At 31.9% G+C, this 17,875-nt stretch overlaps 2 protein-coding genes across 2 annotated transcripts; one reads left to right on the forward strand and one right to left on the reverse strand.

Moving 5' to 3' along the window:
• Nucleotides 1-5,157: 5,157 nt before the first annotated feature.
• LOC111000941 lies at nt 5,158-12,413 on the forward strand. The gene is made up of 5 exons (XM_022270551.2): nt 5,158-5,232; nt 9,067-9,696; nt 9,987-10,080; nt 10,801-10,936; nt 11,417-12,413. The coding sequence occupies exons 1-5, from the start codon at nt 5,215-5,217 to the stop codon at nt 11,571-11,573; spliced, it is 1,035 nt and encodes a 344-aa protein (XP_022126243.2). The 5' UTR covers nt 5,158-5,214; the 3' UTR covers nt 11,574-12,413.
• A 174-nt stretch (nt 12,414-12,587) lies between these two features.
• Nucleotides 12,588-16,095, reverse strand: LOC111000939 (deoxyribose-phosphate aldolase). The gene is made up of 6 exons (XM_022270549.2): nt 15,872-16,095; nt 15,397-15,590; nt 14,980-15,109; nt 14,363-14,592; nt 13,726-13,872; nt 12,588-12,994 (listed from the first exon to the last, which is right to left on the reverse strand). Exons 1-6 carry the CDS (start codon nt 15,909-15,911, stop codon nt 12,818-12,820), a joined length of 918 nt encoding a protein of 305 aa, XP_022126241.2. The 5' UTR covers nt 15,912-16,095; the 3' UTR covers nt 12,588-12,817.
• Between the last annotated feature and the right edge of the window lie 1,780 nt (nt 16,096-17,875).

The raw sequence follows: 17,875 nt of genomic DNA on the forward strand, positions 1-17,875 counted from the left end.
TTTTTTTGCTTCAACTGCGTTATGCATTTTTACTTTCTGTAAACTTAAAAATACCATGAGATGATCTGAAATTGAAGTATTTAGTACAGCTACTTTTGCCTGAATTTTTTTATTTTGTTGTTTTATTATAACATGGTCTAGGCAACTATTATTTCTAGTTGGAAAGAGATGTCCCGGCATTAAGCCGTATATAGATAACATGTTAAGGTAGTTGAGTCTGTTGTTTTGGTTACTGTTGTCGACATTATAGATTAGATTTATATTTATATCACCGATGATGGCTATATTTTTCTTGTTTTTCACATGTTCCAAGTGCAGACGAAGTGATTCAAGAAATGTGTCTGAATTCGGTATAGAAGGAGAACGATAAATTCCTAAAATTAAATGATTTAGTACCTCAATTTGTATGCATGATGCATTTTTTAAGATTATTTCGCGTACTTTGGGTTTCAGATTATTCTTAATATAAGCTACTACGCCATCATTCTGATTTAATTGATTCGTAGTATGGTATGATGAATATTGGCTAAGTTGAGGAATAGGTTTTGTATTATTCAATCTGCATTCAGTCAATATAATTATGTCAACCTCAACTTCTAAACTGCTCAAGGTTACTTCCAGACTGTCGAAGTTCCTATAAATACTTCTTATATTTTGGGTAATGATTGTTAAATCACTTTTTTTAGGATCTATAAATTGCTTTAGGTTGTTTATTTCACAAGTGGTGGATATAGTCATTTCAGTTTTGTCTAAGTCATTAATTGTTGTTAGTGTACTATTCATAATAAATTTTGAAGGAAAAAATATTTTCTTTTACATGACTACAATCAATGCTAAACGAATGATTAGTTGGTATTGGTAATTCAGTACTAAATTCCATGTCATGACGTAGTTGAGGGTAATAACGAGTATTTTTGTTTGTATATGCAGAAGTATATCTTTTTATAAGACGATAATCAGTGTCGATCGAAAAAATGAAAGGTATTGGTATTTTATTATAAAATATTGTGTCATACAGTATTTGAGGGTAGTATTGAGTATTATTGTATTTGGCATGATACGTGTAAGAGAGATAGAGAACATAAATTACGATGATCATTTTTGTCCGAGCAATAGAGACAGACAATAAAAGAGGTAAAATTTTGTGTTGAGTATAAAGATGAGTGTACAATGGTGTAGTATGTTTTAGTGTGTTGATAATAGGTAACGGATAACAATTGCTAAAGATAAACTGACAGTTAATTTTAAAAACTAATAAGGCCTGCAATAGTCAGCAGGATTGCATTATTTGCTGTATTTGAGCTTCCGTCTTGAGTAAGAGTATAGGTGTATTATCATCTTTCCTTAAATATACTTTACCATACGAAGTCCAGCAATATTTATATGCCTTTGATCTCACCAACTCTTTTCCACGAAAAAGGAGTCTAGATGCTTTTGGCGTTAGATTTTCAGATATGTAAATCGGAGTATCTTCATTGATATGGAATCCTAGATGTTTAGCGCACAATTTAGACTTGTGTTTTATATTGAAAGCTTTACACATTTTTATGATGTCGTTCTTAAGCAACGTTGAATTAGTCTCAACCAAGATAGTCGAGTTTTTAATACCTTCCTTCTTAGAGCGTTGCCTGTAAATATCTTTAATCTCGGTTTTGGGAAGAGGGCAGCCAATGTTTGAAGTCAGACACTTAACCATTTCGAGTAAGTCTTCTTTTGTTTCATTCATCTTTTTTGGGACATTTTTAATTTCAAAATTAGCCTTTCTCATGCCCTTATGCATTTCTTCAATTTTTTCCTCCAGGGTTGCTATATTTAACCGATCTTGCTGTGACTGTTGTTCCAATTTTTCAATTTTTTTCTTGTACTCATCATTTTGCGCCATGAGAAATGCAATTGAGTTTTCAATATTGTGGTTTGTATTTTTTATGTCTGCTAAAGTAGGATTGATTTTTTTTAGTTCCGCGCTATGCTCGTTAATCATGGTCGTCATGATATTTTTTATTTCCTCTTTGAAGTTTGTCAGTTCGGAAGATAGATCAATATCCTCTCTTTTTCTTTTTAGGCGAGTTGAGACAAACATGTGCCTCGTTGAAGTTGGCGTTGAGTATTCGGTACCACCAATTGTACTCATATCCGATTCCGAAAAAGATCTATTTATTTCAGTGACAGGCTTATTGTACTGTGTGCATGCACTCTTATCTTGAGACATATTAACAAAGGGATTTTTGTCAACCAATGAACCCAAGCTACGTATGTTAATGACTTGTTCTATTCGTCGCAATTGTAAGAGGGAGGAGCCTAGCGACCGGTTTTAGCCAGTGAGAGACAGAAAACTGACTGCGCGTGCGCAAGTTGAGACAGCAATATCCAGTTTTACTCACGTAACCGCTTGCACTTTATACTTCCCTAGTATTGCACTTTGAAATATCAGTTTATAGTTTCACAAATAAATAATTTAAAATACTTTCAAGCACACGTCTACACGGTTCAGTTATCCAAGAGGAAGAGGCCTATCTATATATATACACAGTATACGTGCTAATGATAATATAAATAACTAAAAAAATTGCGTTTACTGCGCATATAACGTTATGCGACAGAATTGTATTTAAACTCCTAATGTAACTACTAAACATCAACCAATAGCGCGTATTTTTTTCCCGATCTCCCTTCCTCACTCTCAATCGCTCTCTCCCTTTTTAAACGGTTGACGTGCCCCACGGTTTTATTTTAGTCTAGTCTATGCATATGTTTATAATTCCCACGACTGTATCTATTTTATTATTTTTTTGTTTTTAGTACATTTATCTTAAACATTGCAATGTATGTTTAACATAAAACCGTTTAACTTAAAAAGTTTTTTACCTATTTGTTTTCAACAAAAACGCTCCACATCTTCGTGACGTTCGGTAAAAAATTCAAGATTTTTCACTTCATTAAAGAATTGCTTTCAATTACAATCGCTCTGCCGATTTCGCTCATAGATTCACGATCGAGACCGCGTCTGACTCCCGATGACATACGGGCGTCATAATTCGAGCTTCTGAAATAAACTGCCTATAAGTGCTAATCACATTAAAGCGATGGCAAGCTTGTGATTGAAAAAAACTACATTTAGAGAAGAGATAATTATTATTTATATATTACAGTTATGAAAAATACAAAACCAATTACACGAAAAGCTATTGATTTTGTTTTGTTTTGTTATCCTTTCAAAAATCGAGTGAGGCTTCAAGACAGGTCGCAGATTGTGTCTGTTTCATTATTGTTTGTTCTATAAGGCAAGTAGATCACTATGGGCGGCGGTGTCACTTAACATCAGATGAGCCTCCTGCCCGTTTGGCCCTTGTTCTATAATAATAATAATAATCATTCAAGCGATGGTCAATGCGCGTAGGTAATTGGAGCAGAGATGGCGTTCAAACATACAACCCCAGAGGTGAGAAACAGTAAATCCAGGCCACCACTGCTCCGAGCTGAGCTTTCTATTATATATTTATATTAATGAGTAAAAATGCAAAATTAATACATTATCTCTTTGACTACGATTGCTCAAAGCACTGTAAAAGTGGTTAGGTTAAAAATGTACTCGTGTTTAAAGTTTCTCTTAAATGTATAGTATTGGCTCTAGTGCTACCTACAATTTATGGTAATTTCATAAAAAGTAATGTCATAACCGCTCCAATAAAGTTAATGCAACCGCTAAGTATATACAGCTTTTCCACCTGGACCAGTCAGTGGTTAGACTGGAGAATCGAGAATCTTCCCATTCTTTTTTCTTCCTTACACAGAGTACTATTTCACATAAATCAATATCGTGAAAGTAAGTTTTTTTTTAATTTCTTACAAATATGTATACTTTTGTTAACCAGAAACCTGGTTTATTTTTAATTAGTACTTAAGTGCACGTAATTTACCAATCACTACATATTATTATAAAACAAAGTCGCTTTCTCTGTCCCTATGTCCCTTTGTATGCTTAAATCTTTGAAACTACGCAACGGATTTTGATGCGGTTTTTTTAATAGATAGAGTGATTCAAGAGGAAGGTTTATATGTATAATAACATCCATTAAAAAGTGGAGAAGTACTGTTATTTTTGAGGTTTCTAATGTGATGTCGTAAATAATTACATTTTTTCCGCTTACATTGCAAACGTAGGCTGAACCCTACGAGTTTTATCAAAATAATGTACTAAGTATTGTACACATTGAAAAGGTCTACAGAAGAGTCCATGATGGTATATGTCTATCTCTTATGGATAACCCACATTTTTATATACAACGTTCACAGATTTTCTGTAGTGTATTTAGTATCAGCATTGCACCCGTGCGAAGCCGGGGCGGGTCGCTAGTAAGTAATAATTAAATGTCATAAAAATCAATAAAACTTGTTCAATTTGTAGAAATATTTATATGAATCAAAGAACCTCAGTATAAAAATTAAAGTAATAAGTAATCAATAAATTTAAGTCTTTGTAAGGTTATGCCACTTTGGTAACTAAGGAAACACTAAATAAATTACAAGAATCACATCCGAAAGAAAACGACGAATGAATTTTGACTGTATCTATGTGCTTCATGTATGTACCCCATCTCCTCCTATATGGAAAGTACTAGATGACGTTTTGACTTAAATTTAGTTAGAGAATATCTATCCTATAAAATGTTTTATTTTATGCGGAAATTAGATAATTGTGTTAGATTTACGGTATATTCCTTAAATGATCGTCTATCGGCTTAATGGTAACAATCGCGTACAACCCGGAAGTTCTTCGTTAGACTTCCGGTACGATAATTATTTAGAATTGGAAGGATTTTTTTATATAAATCTCGAATAAAAGCCTTCAATGACTACAAGACAATGACCAAAATTGTTCCTGCTAAAGTTCCATTAGGAATGGGATTTCAAGCAACAAGACGAAAATCATGACCGCAATATCGTTAAATATACACAGCTGTTTGTAAATTATATTTCAAGTGAAAAATTATCCAGTTTACAAATATACCAAATGTTAGAGTTTAAGTTATATTTAACCAGGTCGTAAATACCTAAAGTTATCTAACACATAAAATAAAATCAATTTCCTATAGATGCAGTGGAGTGGCCGATCTATATAACGCAACCGTAATAGACGCCCGAGTTCATTATTCTTGTGATTAACTGAGCGGTCGCATTGATTGAAAAGTGTTGTGTTAAAAATCGTGAGTTACGATGTGGAAACTTTTTATGGTTCGTACCAAGTCCTATTATATATTTATTGAACATTATTTGTAAACAATCTTTATATAAATACTTGAGAACATTTCTAGGCTTTCTTTCATTATTGAATTCAGAACTTAACTCTGACTGCGTCTTTTAAATTATTACAGAAATAATATAAAAAACGAATGTACGAATGAAAAATCACTACATAGTATAAAACAAAGTCGCTTTCTCTGTCCCTATGTATGCTTAAATCTTTGAAACTACGCAATTTTGATGCGGATTTTGATTCGGTTTTTTTTAATAGACAGAGTGATTCAAGAGGAAGGTTTATATGTATAATAACATCCATTTAATAGTGGAGAAGTACTGTTATTTTTGAGGTTTCTAATGTGATGTCGTAAATAATTACATTTTTTCCGCTAACATTGCAAACGCAGGCTGAACCCTACGAGTTTTATCAAAATAATCTACTAAGTATTGTACACATTGAAAAAGTCTACAGAAAAGTCCGTGATGGTAAATGTCTATATGGTATATGTCGCGTATATTATCGGAGCTTTCCAGCGACGGAAATAACAATACATAATAAAAATCCTGCTTTTCATCAGCATTGCACCCGTGCGAAGCTGGGGCGGGTCACTAGTATCTTATATATCTACTTGTTTTTCTATAGCACCTACGGGTGAATTTTAATAAACGGACGTTTTGTCCGGTACAGTCAAAAGAAAATTTGATACCTACATGAATATGAAAATAAACGTAAATCGTAAAATTACATTTAATATCCAACTTATAAGAAGATTATTTGACACCTAGACAAGTAATCTTTATTTACATATCTTCAACAAACACGCGTCTTATACGCGTCAACTTTTAAAACCTACGTCTTGCCGGCAAATACATCATTAAACGATACCTACTTTTTTATACGTACTATTTGTACATATATATGTTGCTTATAATACAAAAAATAACTTTAAACTTTAAATAAACAGTTGAATATAATTATTAATTTCTTAAATAATCTAATAATATAAATAAATCTAAACTGTGTGTATACTAGATAATTGAATTCTTTCTAAGCACACAATCCTATGTTACTCTTTCTCGAAGACCAGTAATATATATGCGATTTTAAACGTAGGTTTACGGAAATAAACAAAAATATATTTGTTTATTTCTTCCATAACTTCATTTCAAATGCTAGGTTTCTTGGCAATCATATGTAATTAGTCGTAACTGCTTCGAAATAAGCTTAATCAAAAATTTTGAAAAGTGTTTTACAGATTCTTACGGAAGTGATTCTTATATACCAGGAAACTAGCTGTTAATTTATAAGAATATATATTATATTTTCTAATGTATTGTTTGGAGCGGAAATGACATAACTTTCCGTACGGGAAAAACAAGAGTAAATAAGTATATAGCTAAACTTTCTACACAACCTATTAATACGTAACACGCCGTTTATATGGATAAATCCACTTTTATTTGCGCCAATTTGTCCGAAGCTTATTAGTCTCACTTTCATTTGAATTTCTTCTAAATTTCATTATAGTTCAGATAGACAAGGCCGTGTCGAATCGTTTTCGTGCAACCTTTGTGAAAAGTAAGAATTGAGATTTAACTGGGCCGATTACATACACAAAGATTTTTCTTAATTGTCTTCTTTTGCGACAAATGTTTGTAATAAAATAGTGTTCTTGAAATTTAATTTTAAGGTTTAAAGTATGATAATAAAATTATTAATAAATTAGCTACAAGCTTTTTAGATCTGGTATTCAGATATTCGTATCTGTTTCATGATCATTAGTGAATCTAATAGGCGAGTAGGTGATCAACTTGACTGACACACGTAGTCAAAGTATGCTAATAGTAACGACAAATTGAAAATATATAATTATACAGCAACCACTAAATTTAATAGTAGGTACCTACTATACTAAAAACATGTGTAAGCGGGGTGAGTGATCTTCTCTTATTACGAGGTTAGTTAAACTACCTCAGTTAGTGTTAAATGTTAATACTGTCTTACGCTATAAACAAGTTTTAACATAAAGTTTGTACAAAATTGAAAACAGGCAGTTGAATAAATCCTTTTTGCTACACTAAATTAAAAAAAGATTGAAACTAAAAACAAAAACAAATTTGAAATATAAAGTTATACCCTTGCGTCGATCCATTTCCATATGTAACATATATCTCTGTATCAAACGATAATAACAAGATCTCCCGCTATAACTAAACTCATAATCCTAATCCATGTCCTAAATATCAATGGAAATTGAAAACGCGTGTTTCGCTACCCAATGAACTGCATTAACTTGAAAGCTATTGATTTCTGGGTCACTCCTAGAAAGTGAAAAATAATTCTGCATCAATAGTTATACCACAAAATAGTAAGAGAGCATTTATTGAGACCTATTACCATTATCACAAATACTTACGATATTTTATAATGACCACTTTAAAAAAAATGTAGGTTATCTAAGATGCATTCGCTTTTATAGATGCGGAACTAGTTTCATAGCCTAAAATGTTCAGGGTTATATAAAACATAATAATAAATGTGTTTATTTAAGTAAACAATACGTGTCAGGGCTCCCAGCTTTTCAATAAAAACTACTATTTCATTTCACATTAATGAAGTCAATAAAATGTAATTCATAGTACCTAATTTCGGCAATACATTGTTATCATTTTTTAATAAATTCTTTTGAAATTAACATAATGAACATTTTATTAAAAAGAAATATACTCAAATCGTAATGATAACAAGAACACAAGCTTCAAACGATTGGTGTTTCAAACGATATTTTTCACTTTTTCAATCGAAAACGAATATAGGGGTGCAATCGCCGAATCTTTGTTTACGTTGTTAAATTACCTACAGAAAATTCCAATAAGTATTGATTTCGTTAACTACCATTTCTAAATCTATGATAAATTATTGAAACCGAGGTATTTTTAGAAATATGTTAGCTCTGATACTATTAAACTCTATTTTAGCATAATTGATCAGCTAATTACGTCAAACTGCTATAATATTAGATTATTATTTGTGTTCTACAGTATTTACAGAGTACGAAGACTAATAATGTAATGAATGTTCTACATATTAGGTTAACTCTTAAATCGAAGAATCGATTTTAACAAAACTCCATCTAGACATATAACAGACGGGAAGTTAAAAGTGACTAAGTTTCCTTGTGTTGTAACTTCACAAAGACAATTATTGACCACCTTTTCGTTTAATGTAACCTACAATTGAATCAATAAAACCAAAACCAAACTGGTCCAATGAACCTAACACTTTTTTACATTTTGGTTTTTGTGACACAGTTCTCTTGACCGGATATTACCTCAAATGATGCAACTATTACCTCATAAAAATAATAGTTGTTTTATATAGTAAATGAGAAATAGATAATTAGTAAATACTGACGAGTATTTTTATGTCTTATCTACCTATTTTTACAAACGATCGTTCTATCCGAATATATGTTAGCCTAGTGGTTTTAGCATGTGACTCTCATCCATGAGTATTCGATCCCCGGCTGTGCACTAATGGAGTTTCTTGCTATGTGCACATTAAACATTCGGTCGAACGGTGAAAGAAAACATCGTTAGGATTGCTTTAGACTCAAACAGTCGGAGCTGTGTGTCAGGCACAGGAGGCTGATCACCTACTTGCCAAAGCTAATTGACAAAACACGCCACATTATAGCACAACAGATTTATAATTTATTTTATTAGATAACAACTACCTTTTTACATTATATATAGAACTATTTTACACGTTTTTAGCTTCTGAATAAACGCAATAAATTGTATTCACTTCGATTTCAATAATTGCAGGTCATTGCCATTATAGGCTTCGCCTCAGCAATAAAAGTACCCGTTGCCAATTCAGAAAACACAGATTCAACATATCTAGAAAACAACAAACCGATATATGTACCTGCAATCCAGGAACCTTTGCACCAAACGTTGAAATCTGAAGACGTCGAAGCGCCTGCCACGTTTCTACTTCCACCTACAGATGAAGCCTTAATGTATTACAAGCCACAAGAGAGCGACAGTGATTGGTATCCAATCGCGGCAACCACACAAACAAAATCGCCTGAACGAGAAAACTTACGTATAGCGAAATCACAGAGAGATGTATTACCCGCCACAATGCTTTTACCGCCATTAGAAAATGCACTCAATTTTTACTTTGCGGATCCTTTGAAATCCGTTTCCAAATTGAAACAACCAACGATATTGTACCCAAAGAAGTTTGTTGGGTACAAACCTGTCCCCATTCCGATTGCGCAATTCGCTGAAAATTTAACGGAAATCCCGAGAGCTAAGCCTCTTAAACCGTTGACACCTTATCCGAGCATTGATGGCATTTATATAACACCAATAGATGAGAAGAAACAGTTCCTATATGCTCAGGCAGAAGAGAAAAGAAAACTGAAGAAGGAACAGGAGGCGAGTCAGGTAAGTGAACTGGTAGTTCACTAATACAATATTACCACTAAATCAAATGAAATGAAATCGTTTATTTGCTAAGATACAATTAGATACAGATTATAAAAATCTGCACAATCCGCCATATTTAAATGGGCATGCAAATGTCATATTAATTTTATAATGTCATATAATACATACATTAACATAATGTCATAATAATAAGTAAGTATATTTATTTATTCACTTTTTTTATTTTAATCAAACCATCAAGCAGCGAGAGTAACCGATAATGGAGTATAAGATTATTTTGTTTATAGGACATCGTTACTGAAGAAAATGCACAGAATAATGAAAAAATCGTTATCCCTCCCGAACAGCAAGCTTCAGAATCGAATCATGATTACCCAGAACGTAAGTATTTTAGTAAATTGATGCAATATCCATAGTTAATTTAACTTTTACAAAGCTATGCTGTGTTTTAAGGTAATTGATGAACTTGTAATCAAATTAAGAAGTTCGGCGATTGTTAGAGGAAAGTTCAAGTAACTGAAAACGTTTTGTTAAAATTTATAAAATCTAAATTTATTACGGAGCCCGTGAGCGATGCAATATTGAGCAATTAACAAATGCAATATGAAATAAATTAACGTATCATCAAATATTTACAGACCACTAAATTAAAAAATAAATCTAACTTAAATTTGGTTTAAAACTTATACTAACATAACTACAACGAATACTAATATTAAGGAATGAAAACTATTGCCGTATGGATTATTAAAGATTGGAAATTAATTTATTACAAACATTAATGAAAATATTGATTTGTTTTATAACAGTCTACCCAATTACCATAACTTTGTTTTGCAGGCTCTAAATGTGGTTTAAGTTTTCATTCAATTTGTTTATTACTGTTATTCTTAAAAGATAAAAAGTTTTAGTTATTATTTATTTTCTATTTATTATTATTTCGTTTTGTTTTATTTTTCGTTTCTTTACTTCTTTCCTTTATATTGTTTAATTTCTAACGTAATTGATCTGTATGTGTGTGCTAAATTTGTGATGTCGTATTTTCTTGTATTTTTAGGCATACACATCAAATACAAATCTTTAATAACAATTCATTTACAGAAGAAAGCTATACTGCAAAGCAGAATGTGAAGAGGCCTGTATACGTCCCGGCTAATAAAGGGGAAAGAACGGAATTCCGTATGCACGGCATGAACGGTCCTCATAGTTACCAATTTGGTTATGATACGGGAAAGGGGTAAGTAGACTTCAAGCTATTGTCTATGTACACAAGTAGTATCTATATATTAAAATACAATTTCTACTGAATTTATTTTAAATTGATTTTTATGATGAAATATTTCATAACATTAGAAGAGCTTGTGTTCAAACTCAAACTTACTTTATTCATAAGTATAGGTAGACAAGTACACGAACGTCTACAGAAAAGATATTAAATTGATTTAAATTTACTATCAGTTTGGCTTAAGGGAGTAGAGCGAGCGAGAACTCCATGAAACTTTTCGCCACTCTTTTTAATCGAAATCTTTTGAGTCATAAATTGTTTAAACTGGAGTAAATAAATCCCAAGAATTAAGATAATTTAAAACTTATAATATATGTGCTAGTATAGGACAAATACAATTAAATAACACTAGCCTTCATATAAAACTTAATTTCTAACCAATTTAGTATTCAAAATAGTTGATTAAATGTTTCTATAATTCTTCTATTACAGGAAGAATCGTCAATTTCGCTATGAAGAGCGCGACAATGATGGTCATGTGAGAGGGCACTATGGCTACATGGATAAAGGTGGAAAACTCAGAGTCGTTAAATACGACGCTGACCCGAAATTAGGTTTCAGAGCAGACCCACCAGTCATTCAAGAATGAAATTGTGACATATTACCTATGGTTAACTGCTGTCAAAGTTCACTCAAAGCTTCTTAAGATATTTGGTCTATACAGAGACAACAATAAGAGATTTCGGACTTTAAACCTACTTCAACATGTTTTTTGTATAAATACTCTGATTTGTGTGTCAGGTTTGTGTCCACGGAATGAATAATATTATAGACACTGCAAATCTAACGCATATGTTATTAAACCATAATATTTATTTTATTAAATATTATGGTTTAATAACATAATATGCGTATTAGCTGATATAGAAAATTATAGAAGTTAAAAGTCTGATCGACAAGTTTATTTATATATTCTGTGGTTGTATCTAAACCTCTATACCAACTTTCATTGCTCGTGATTATCCATTTTGCTCACCTTGGAATGTCGATTTTTATAAACCATAGATAAAGGTTGTTTGCGACTTACTAGTGCCCTAGTTGTGTCACGTAACAAACGTAATTTATTGTCGCAGGGTCTTTGTCTAAGCCAACTTGTCTAGGAAATTAGTATTATAAGTAAAACTCAAAACTATTTTATATAGATACACTTATGATAGGAATGAGGAAGTCGTATTAATCAGATTTTATTATAGTTTAAGTGTTATTATTGTTATAATTTTTGAGTAAGTTGCGCCAAAGAGGTGTTATTTCCCGTAGAATAAGACACATTTGTATATATAATATTTATTAGACTATAAATGTCAACAACATTGCCATTAAACATGTAAACATATAAAACATTTCTTTTATTGGTAAAAAATAATTACGACCTAAGATTCTTACTTCTACTTTTTAAAATCTCTCTTAAAAAACGGTACAAAAATATTTCGATAAATGCAACACCAATCAGGCAAACTAAACTAAAAAATATTTCTTAAAAAAGATAAAAGAAAAAAGATAATTTCTTAAGCTTTTAATCTGTACTTTTGTACAATTCTTGATATTCAGTTTGTTACACGCGAATAACTGGCATACAAAAACGCTGTAACGGTCAAACATTTAATTTCTTAGGAAATTGCGCCATTAATGCTTAGTTAGAAACATGTCAGCATCTTCTGCATCCAATTATAGTTAAAAAACAAGCCAATATGTATGAAAAGTTAGAGTAATTGTTCTAGTCTGAGGAATCACATCATGTCACAGAAACACATGCCAAGTTTAGAATAAAGTTGACGGGCCGGACTTGACAGATTTGACAGATGATAGATGGACTTCATTAATTTAAACTTAGATTTAACAGCTTGCAGATAACAATTTTAATTCCTTTTTAATCACATCCAATAGGCTGGAGGCACCAATCCTAAAATACTCCGGCGTTACCCACTCAGGCCCTAACTCGGATTGCACTAAAATTAACCAATTGACGGCATCGCGGGCTGTTTTAATACCACCCGCAGGCTTTAAACCAACCTGTAACGAGATAAAAATTAGGGAATTAAGAGTCAAGATCAAAGGCGGATCAAGTGGGTGTTATGGGGGACTTGATCCCTTGAACTCTGCTGCTACAGAGCTTAGACAGTTTGGAAATAGGACTTTACGTCCCAATTACATTTTTCAGAGACACAGAGTTATATAAATATAGTTATATTAGTCATACTATTTTTTACATTTTTTTTGTAAAATATCCATGGACACTCATTTCAGTAGGTGCGTTGCCGGCCTTTAAATACTATATACGCGTGCAATATACGCATCTAATCAATGATAAAATTTGCCTGTGTCCCTCTCTCTATCTATGTCAGCAAATTTGGTGAAGAAAAATAATCAACACATATTATCAATGTACAGAAACAAACTAAATATATCGGAAGGTGTTTTAAGTGTTGGTGCTATCTGGTAATACAGAAGAAAATTAAACAGCAAATTAACACTATTTTTTATAGTTATATATAATGTAGAAGATCGAGGTTACTCCTCAAAAGAATTTGTATAAAAACCAGTATATTTTTTTTCTGCCTGACGTTGCTTTTATCAATAAGACAGTGCTTTTACATATTATTTATAATAGAATAGTGCAAATACTACTTACTTACTTACTAGTAATACATTTTGTTATATATACTTAGAACAGTACGTCAGCCAAGATACCGATACCAGTAGAGTAAGTATTCAATTGTTGAGCTTCAAGTTTGAAGTCTTACCTTAATATTATAATCCTGGTAACATCTCTTTATAGCACGGCACATTACAAGGCCAACAGGGAGAGTAGCATTCACTGTCTCTTTGCCCGTGGATGTCTTAATAAAGTCAGCACCCGCTAATATTGATACAATAGATGCTCTGTAGACCTACAAAATAAGATTTGAGAGTTAAATATTTAGGAAAGGTTAAGTAGTAAAAAACAGTAGAAATCCTAAATTTGAAATTAGGAAGAAAAACATCATGGTTTTTTTTAACGTAAAAGCAATATTTCTTGGCTTACTTATTTTTGTGTGCTGAAAATCAATTCACAGTAAGACACACACAGTAAGTAAGACTTATTGAACATCATCAGGTATCATACTTAAAATGCAAATAGAGGGTAATTTATTTCTTTTGAAACTTATTTTGTTTGGTCCAAGGCGAAATTACGGGACTGAAAATTATGGGTCAATTTTTTTGTGTTGAATCCCTAATCACAAAATAAATTATGTTTTTTTTTCATATAAGAAACGAGTTTGAAGTTCGCGAGTGCATTACCGGCTTTTAGTAGTTGTACTCTAAGCATCGGTTACAGAGTTTTACAGAGTTTAGAGTTGACCAAGAATATGAGCAGCAGGCTGTAACAAAATTTCTTACATTTTCATAAGACCCCAGTTCTCCTACACCAAGTATAACTTTCATATGAGCATCTTTACATGCTTCTTTCATTTCTTTCAGCTCATTAAATAGCTTCAACCATTGGCCTGTTAGCACCAGGCTTCGGTCTATTACCACATCAATTTCATGCGCACCACATGACACAGCATATTTAATTTCTTGTGTTCTTGTTTCTATGTCATATAAGCCTGAGGGGAATCCTGTTGCAACTGAAACAATAAAACAGCTGAAATTATTTAAAATATTATTAATATTATGAACAAAGAAATATAAATTTCAGCACAAAGGGAGCACATAACATAATAATATGTCCATGGATTTATATGGGACACGCTGCAAATGAGAATATTCAAAACTTTTGAATAGATAAAAAATAAATCAAAACACTTCAACAAAAAATTTATTGATATTATTTTTTTAATGAAAACAACAAACATAATTTTTATATGGGATTCAGAAAAAGAAACAATGCTACAAACAAGACTATTAAAAACTTTTTTAAAGAACAATTAAACATTAAAACACGTCAACAAAAAATATTATATTTTTTAAATAAAAACAACAAAAATAAACATCAATTTTCAACAGCTACTTACCTGATGCAATTTTTACATCTTGATTTTGCATTCTATTAATGGTATCACTAGCGTCACTAACTCTACTTGGATATACACATACTGCAGCTGTTTTGATATTAATATTAAGTTCTGGCAACGGTCTGTCAGCCTGAAATTCGAAAATACAAAAATAAATATATAAGATTTAAGGAATGTTATTGAGACTAACATCTGAAACACTGTGGTTATTTGAAATCCAAATGCAAATAATGTTTACAAATATTGTGAGCAAACAGCTATGCCAAGTGTATATTTTCTTATTTCCAGGTGGGATACAACCACCTGCATGCACCTGCGGCATTAACTGGTCACTTCGTTGTTAGGTTAGATAGCGTTTAACATATTAATATTTTCGTTTGATTTATTCATTGTACGTTAAATTTGAATAAACTTTACCTTTACACACAGTCTTCTTACATTTGACCTTGTATCATCACCAGATAGAGTTGTCAAATCTAAGACTGAGACAGCTTTGAGTAGCCACTGCTGGTAATTCTTCTTTTCGAACACCAAATTCTGTTCAAGTATTCGATGTACTTGTGCTTCTATACTGTTCTTGTTAAGATATACATCAATCAAGATAGAATTCACTGAAATATATTTGATGACTAGAATTACAATCCTAAACCTATGTTTTTGTTTCGAGTCTGTTGTCTACCTGCATTTTTGTTACTGTATTTGTTTTTCAATTTTTGTATAGGTACCTTCTGTGCGTTCTAGTAATAATTATTTAGTCTCTTGTAATGTTTTTTTCTCAGTAAGCGAATTTTTTTTTTTAATTCCTATGAGAAATAAAGTTATTCTAACCGTTACATCTAAACTTGTCTTAAGACAACGTGTAGGAGGCTAGTTTTAAGAATTTATAGCATACCTTCAGCAAAATTGAATTCCCTAGACTTTGTAGTGGACATTGTATGGCAAATATAAGTACTTTAGGTGTTTATAAGTTTATGAAATATCCAACAAGATTATGGTCTGACGTGACGACATGGACGGCTATCAATAAACTATTGTTATTATATTTGATAAGCACTCGTTATCGTGAAAAACTTTTAAGTTAACGAAGTTCACAACAATTGTAAACCAATCAGCTGATCTAAAACCTCTTGCTCACGTCAGCCGTCAAAACTCAAATTCTATTGAACTGCTTAGTGTCAAAACGATGACTTAACACCATAGAGTTAGTTAAATTTAGTATAGATAATAGGTAATATCTATATCATACGGTAAAGGTCTATTATATTATTATATTATAATATTATGAATATTCTATAACACAGTAACATTAAAAGTATCGTAGGTTTTTTTTACAATAAAACAGCGTTTAAACCTAAGACAATGAAATGAAAATATTCTTATCGATGGGTATATATTTATTTGTATTAGTGAAAAAAATATAAACAACTTACAACAGAAGGCGACTCTCCCTACTACTTTCGCTTAAAAACTTTCGAAACCTCAAGTTATGTCAATAAATGTCACGAAGTTTTATTAAAGTATTTCAGATCCCGGAGGCACGACCTAATACCTAACGTCTGAGTGGAGCTCACGAACTCTCAGCCACCAATTCCACTTATGATTCCACTGCGCATCTGTTTCCTTAATTTTGAACCAGAACTAGATATATAATATAATAATGTAAGTTGCTTTTGTTTTTTAAGTAGAAATGAAATTTGTTAGTAGTAAGATAATATGTATATACATATAATAGATGTATTATAATTATAGTTACGGCATCTATGCTGTAATATGTATATAAATAAATAGCTATGTATAATACTTATATAAAGTGCAAATCTAAGAAAATATTTTTAATATTGAATAATACCTACTCAATGTACTTATAATAACAATTGTAAAAAAACTTTTCATTTGTGTGATAAAATATGTTTCACACTTCGTGCACATAATATTTTATTCTATACCGATTTTTAACATTAAAGATATACTGTGTGCTATATAAGATTTGTTTTGGCGGTCTTCAAACTAAGACTATAAACATTTCACCAAGCTATTACGGCAGGCCAACTGTGAAAATGTCTCTTGGTTGTTGCTTTTAGAAGTTTTAAAGGAATTACTGTTGTTCAAGTCGTTTTTCTTTTCAGACGGGGAAGAGGAAAATATTGCTGCGTCGGCCAGTTTGTTTCAAGTTTCTACGCATCGAAAACAATTTATAGCCCCGTACATTTAGGGTAACATTTAGAGTTGAGATTTAGCGTCAAATTGGAACTCCGTATGTCAGAACATTAAAAGTGCTAATTGTATATGTAGTCCGCTGTCCGATCTGAAAACTTATTATAAATAAACCAATATCATCAATTACCGTGTTTTGTTTTTTTTAATACGTTATTGATATGTTTAGTGAAATTCTGAAAAAAGTTTTTATAGCGAGGTTACTAGTGCCTCACGTTGTGTCAGTCAACATTTACATCCATATGTTTAGCATAGTGGGAGGTCAAGCTGCAGCAGATCAGAGGCTAGTCTATAGTCTCTGTAGGGCCATACTCACATCGGCAGTTCCCCCTGAGTCTCGCAGAATTTCTGGAGTGTTTCCTACGAGCCACTGACCGCGCTTGGAACTGCTACTCTCACAGTGTAATGGATGCGTCCTCGCCTTGTGGAGCCCTAACAAAGCGTAAAAGCGGGAAGGCTGAATTTCCTGGACATGGGTCATTGCAATGGACTCCATGTCCCCTTTTATTTTTTTTCTAATATATACAATTCTCATGTCATGGTGTGTGTTAAACTCCTGCGTAATGGATCGACACATTTCGTGAAATTTGGTGTGCATGTCGGTAAGTTAAGTTAATTTAGCGAAGCGGACATAAAAATACATACATTCTTTATTTTCCCCCTATTTCAATTTGTTCATTAA

Source organism: Pieris rapae, chromosome 12 (genome assembly GCF_905147795.1).
Source record: "Pieris rapae chromosome 12, ilPieRapa1.1, whole genome shotgun sequence".
NCBI lineage: Eukaryota > Metazoa > Arthropoda > Insecta > Lepidoptera > Pieridae > Pieris > Pieris rapae.

Coding starts and splice junctions, on each gene's coding strand:
- LOC111000941 (XM_022270551.2), top strand. Junction 9,697..9,986: donor AGGAACAGGAGGCGAGTCAG/GTAAGTGAACTG, acceptor TTTTGTTTATAG/GACATCGTTACTGAAGAAAA. Junction 10,081..10,800: donor GAATCATGATTACCCAGAAC/GTAAGTATTTTA, acceptor ATTCATTTACAG/AAGAAAGCTATACTGCAAAG.
- LOC111000939 (XM_022270549.2), bottom strand. CDS start 15,911: ATGTCCACTACAAAGTCTAGGGAATTCAATTTTGCTGAAG. Junction 15,110..15,396: donor TAAGAAGACTGTGTGTAAAG/GTAAAGTTTATT, acceptor TTCGAATTTCAG/GCTGACAGACCGTTGCCAGA. Junction 12,995..13,725: donor ACCAGGATTATAATATTAAG/GTAAGACTTCAA, acceptor ATCTCGTTACAG/GTTGGTTTAAAGCCTGCGGG.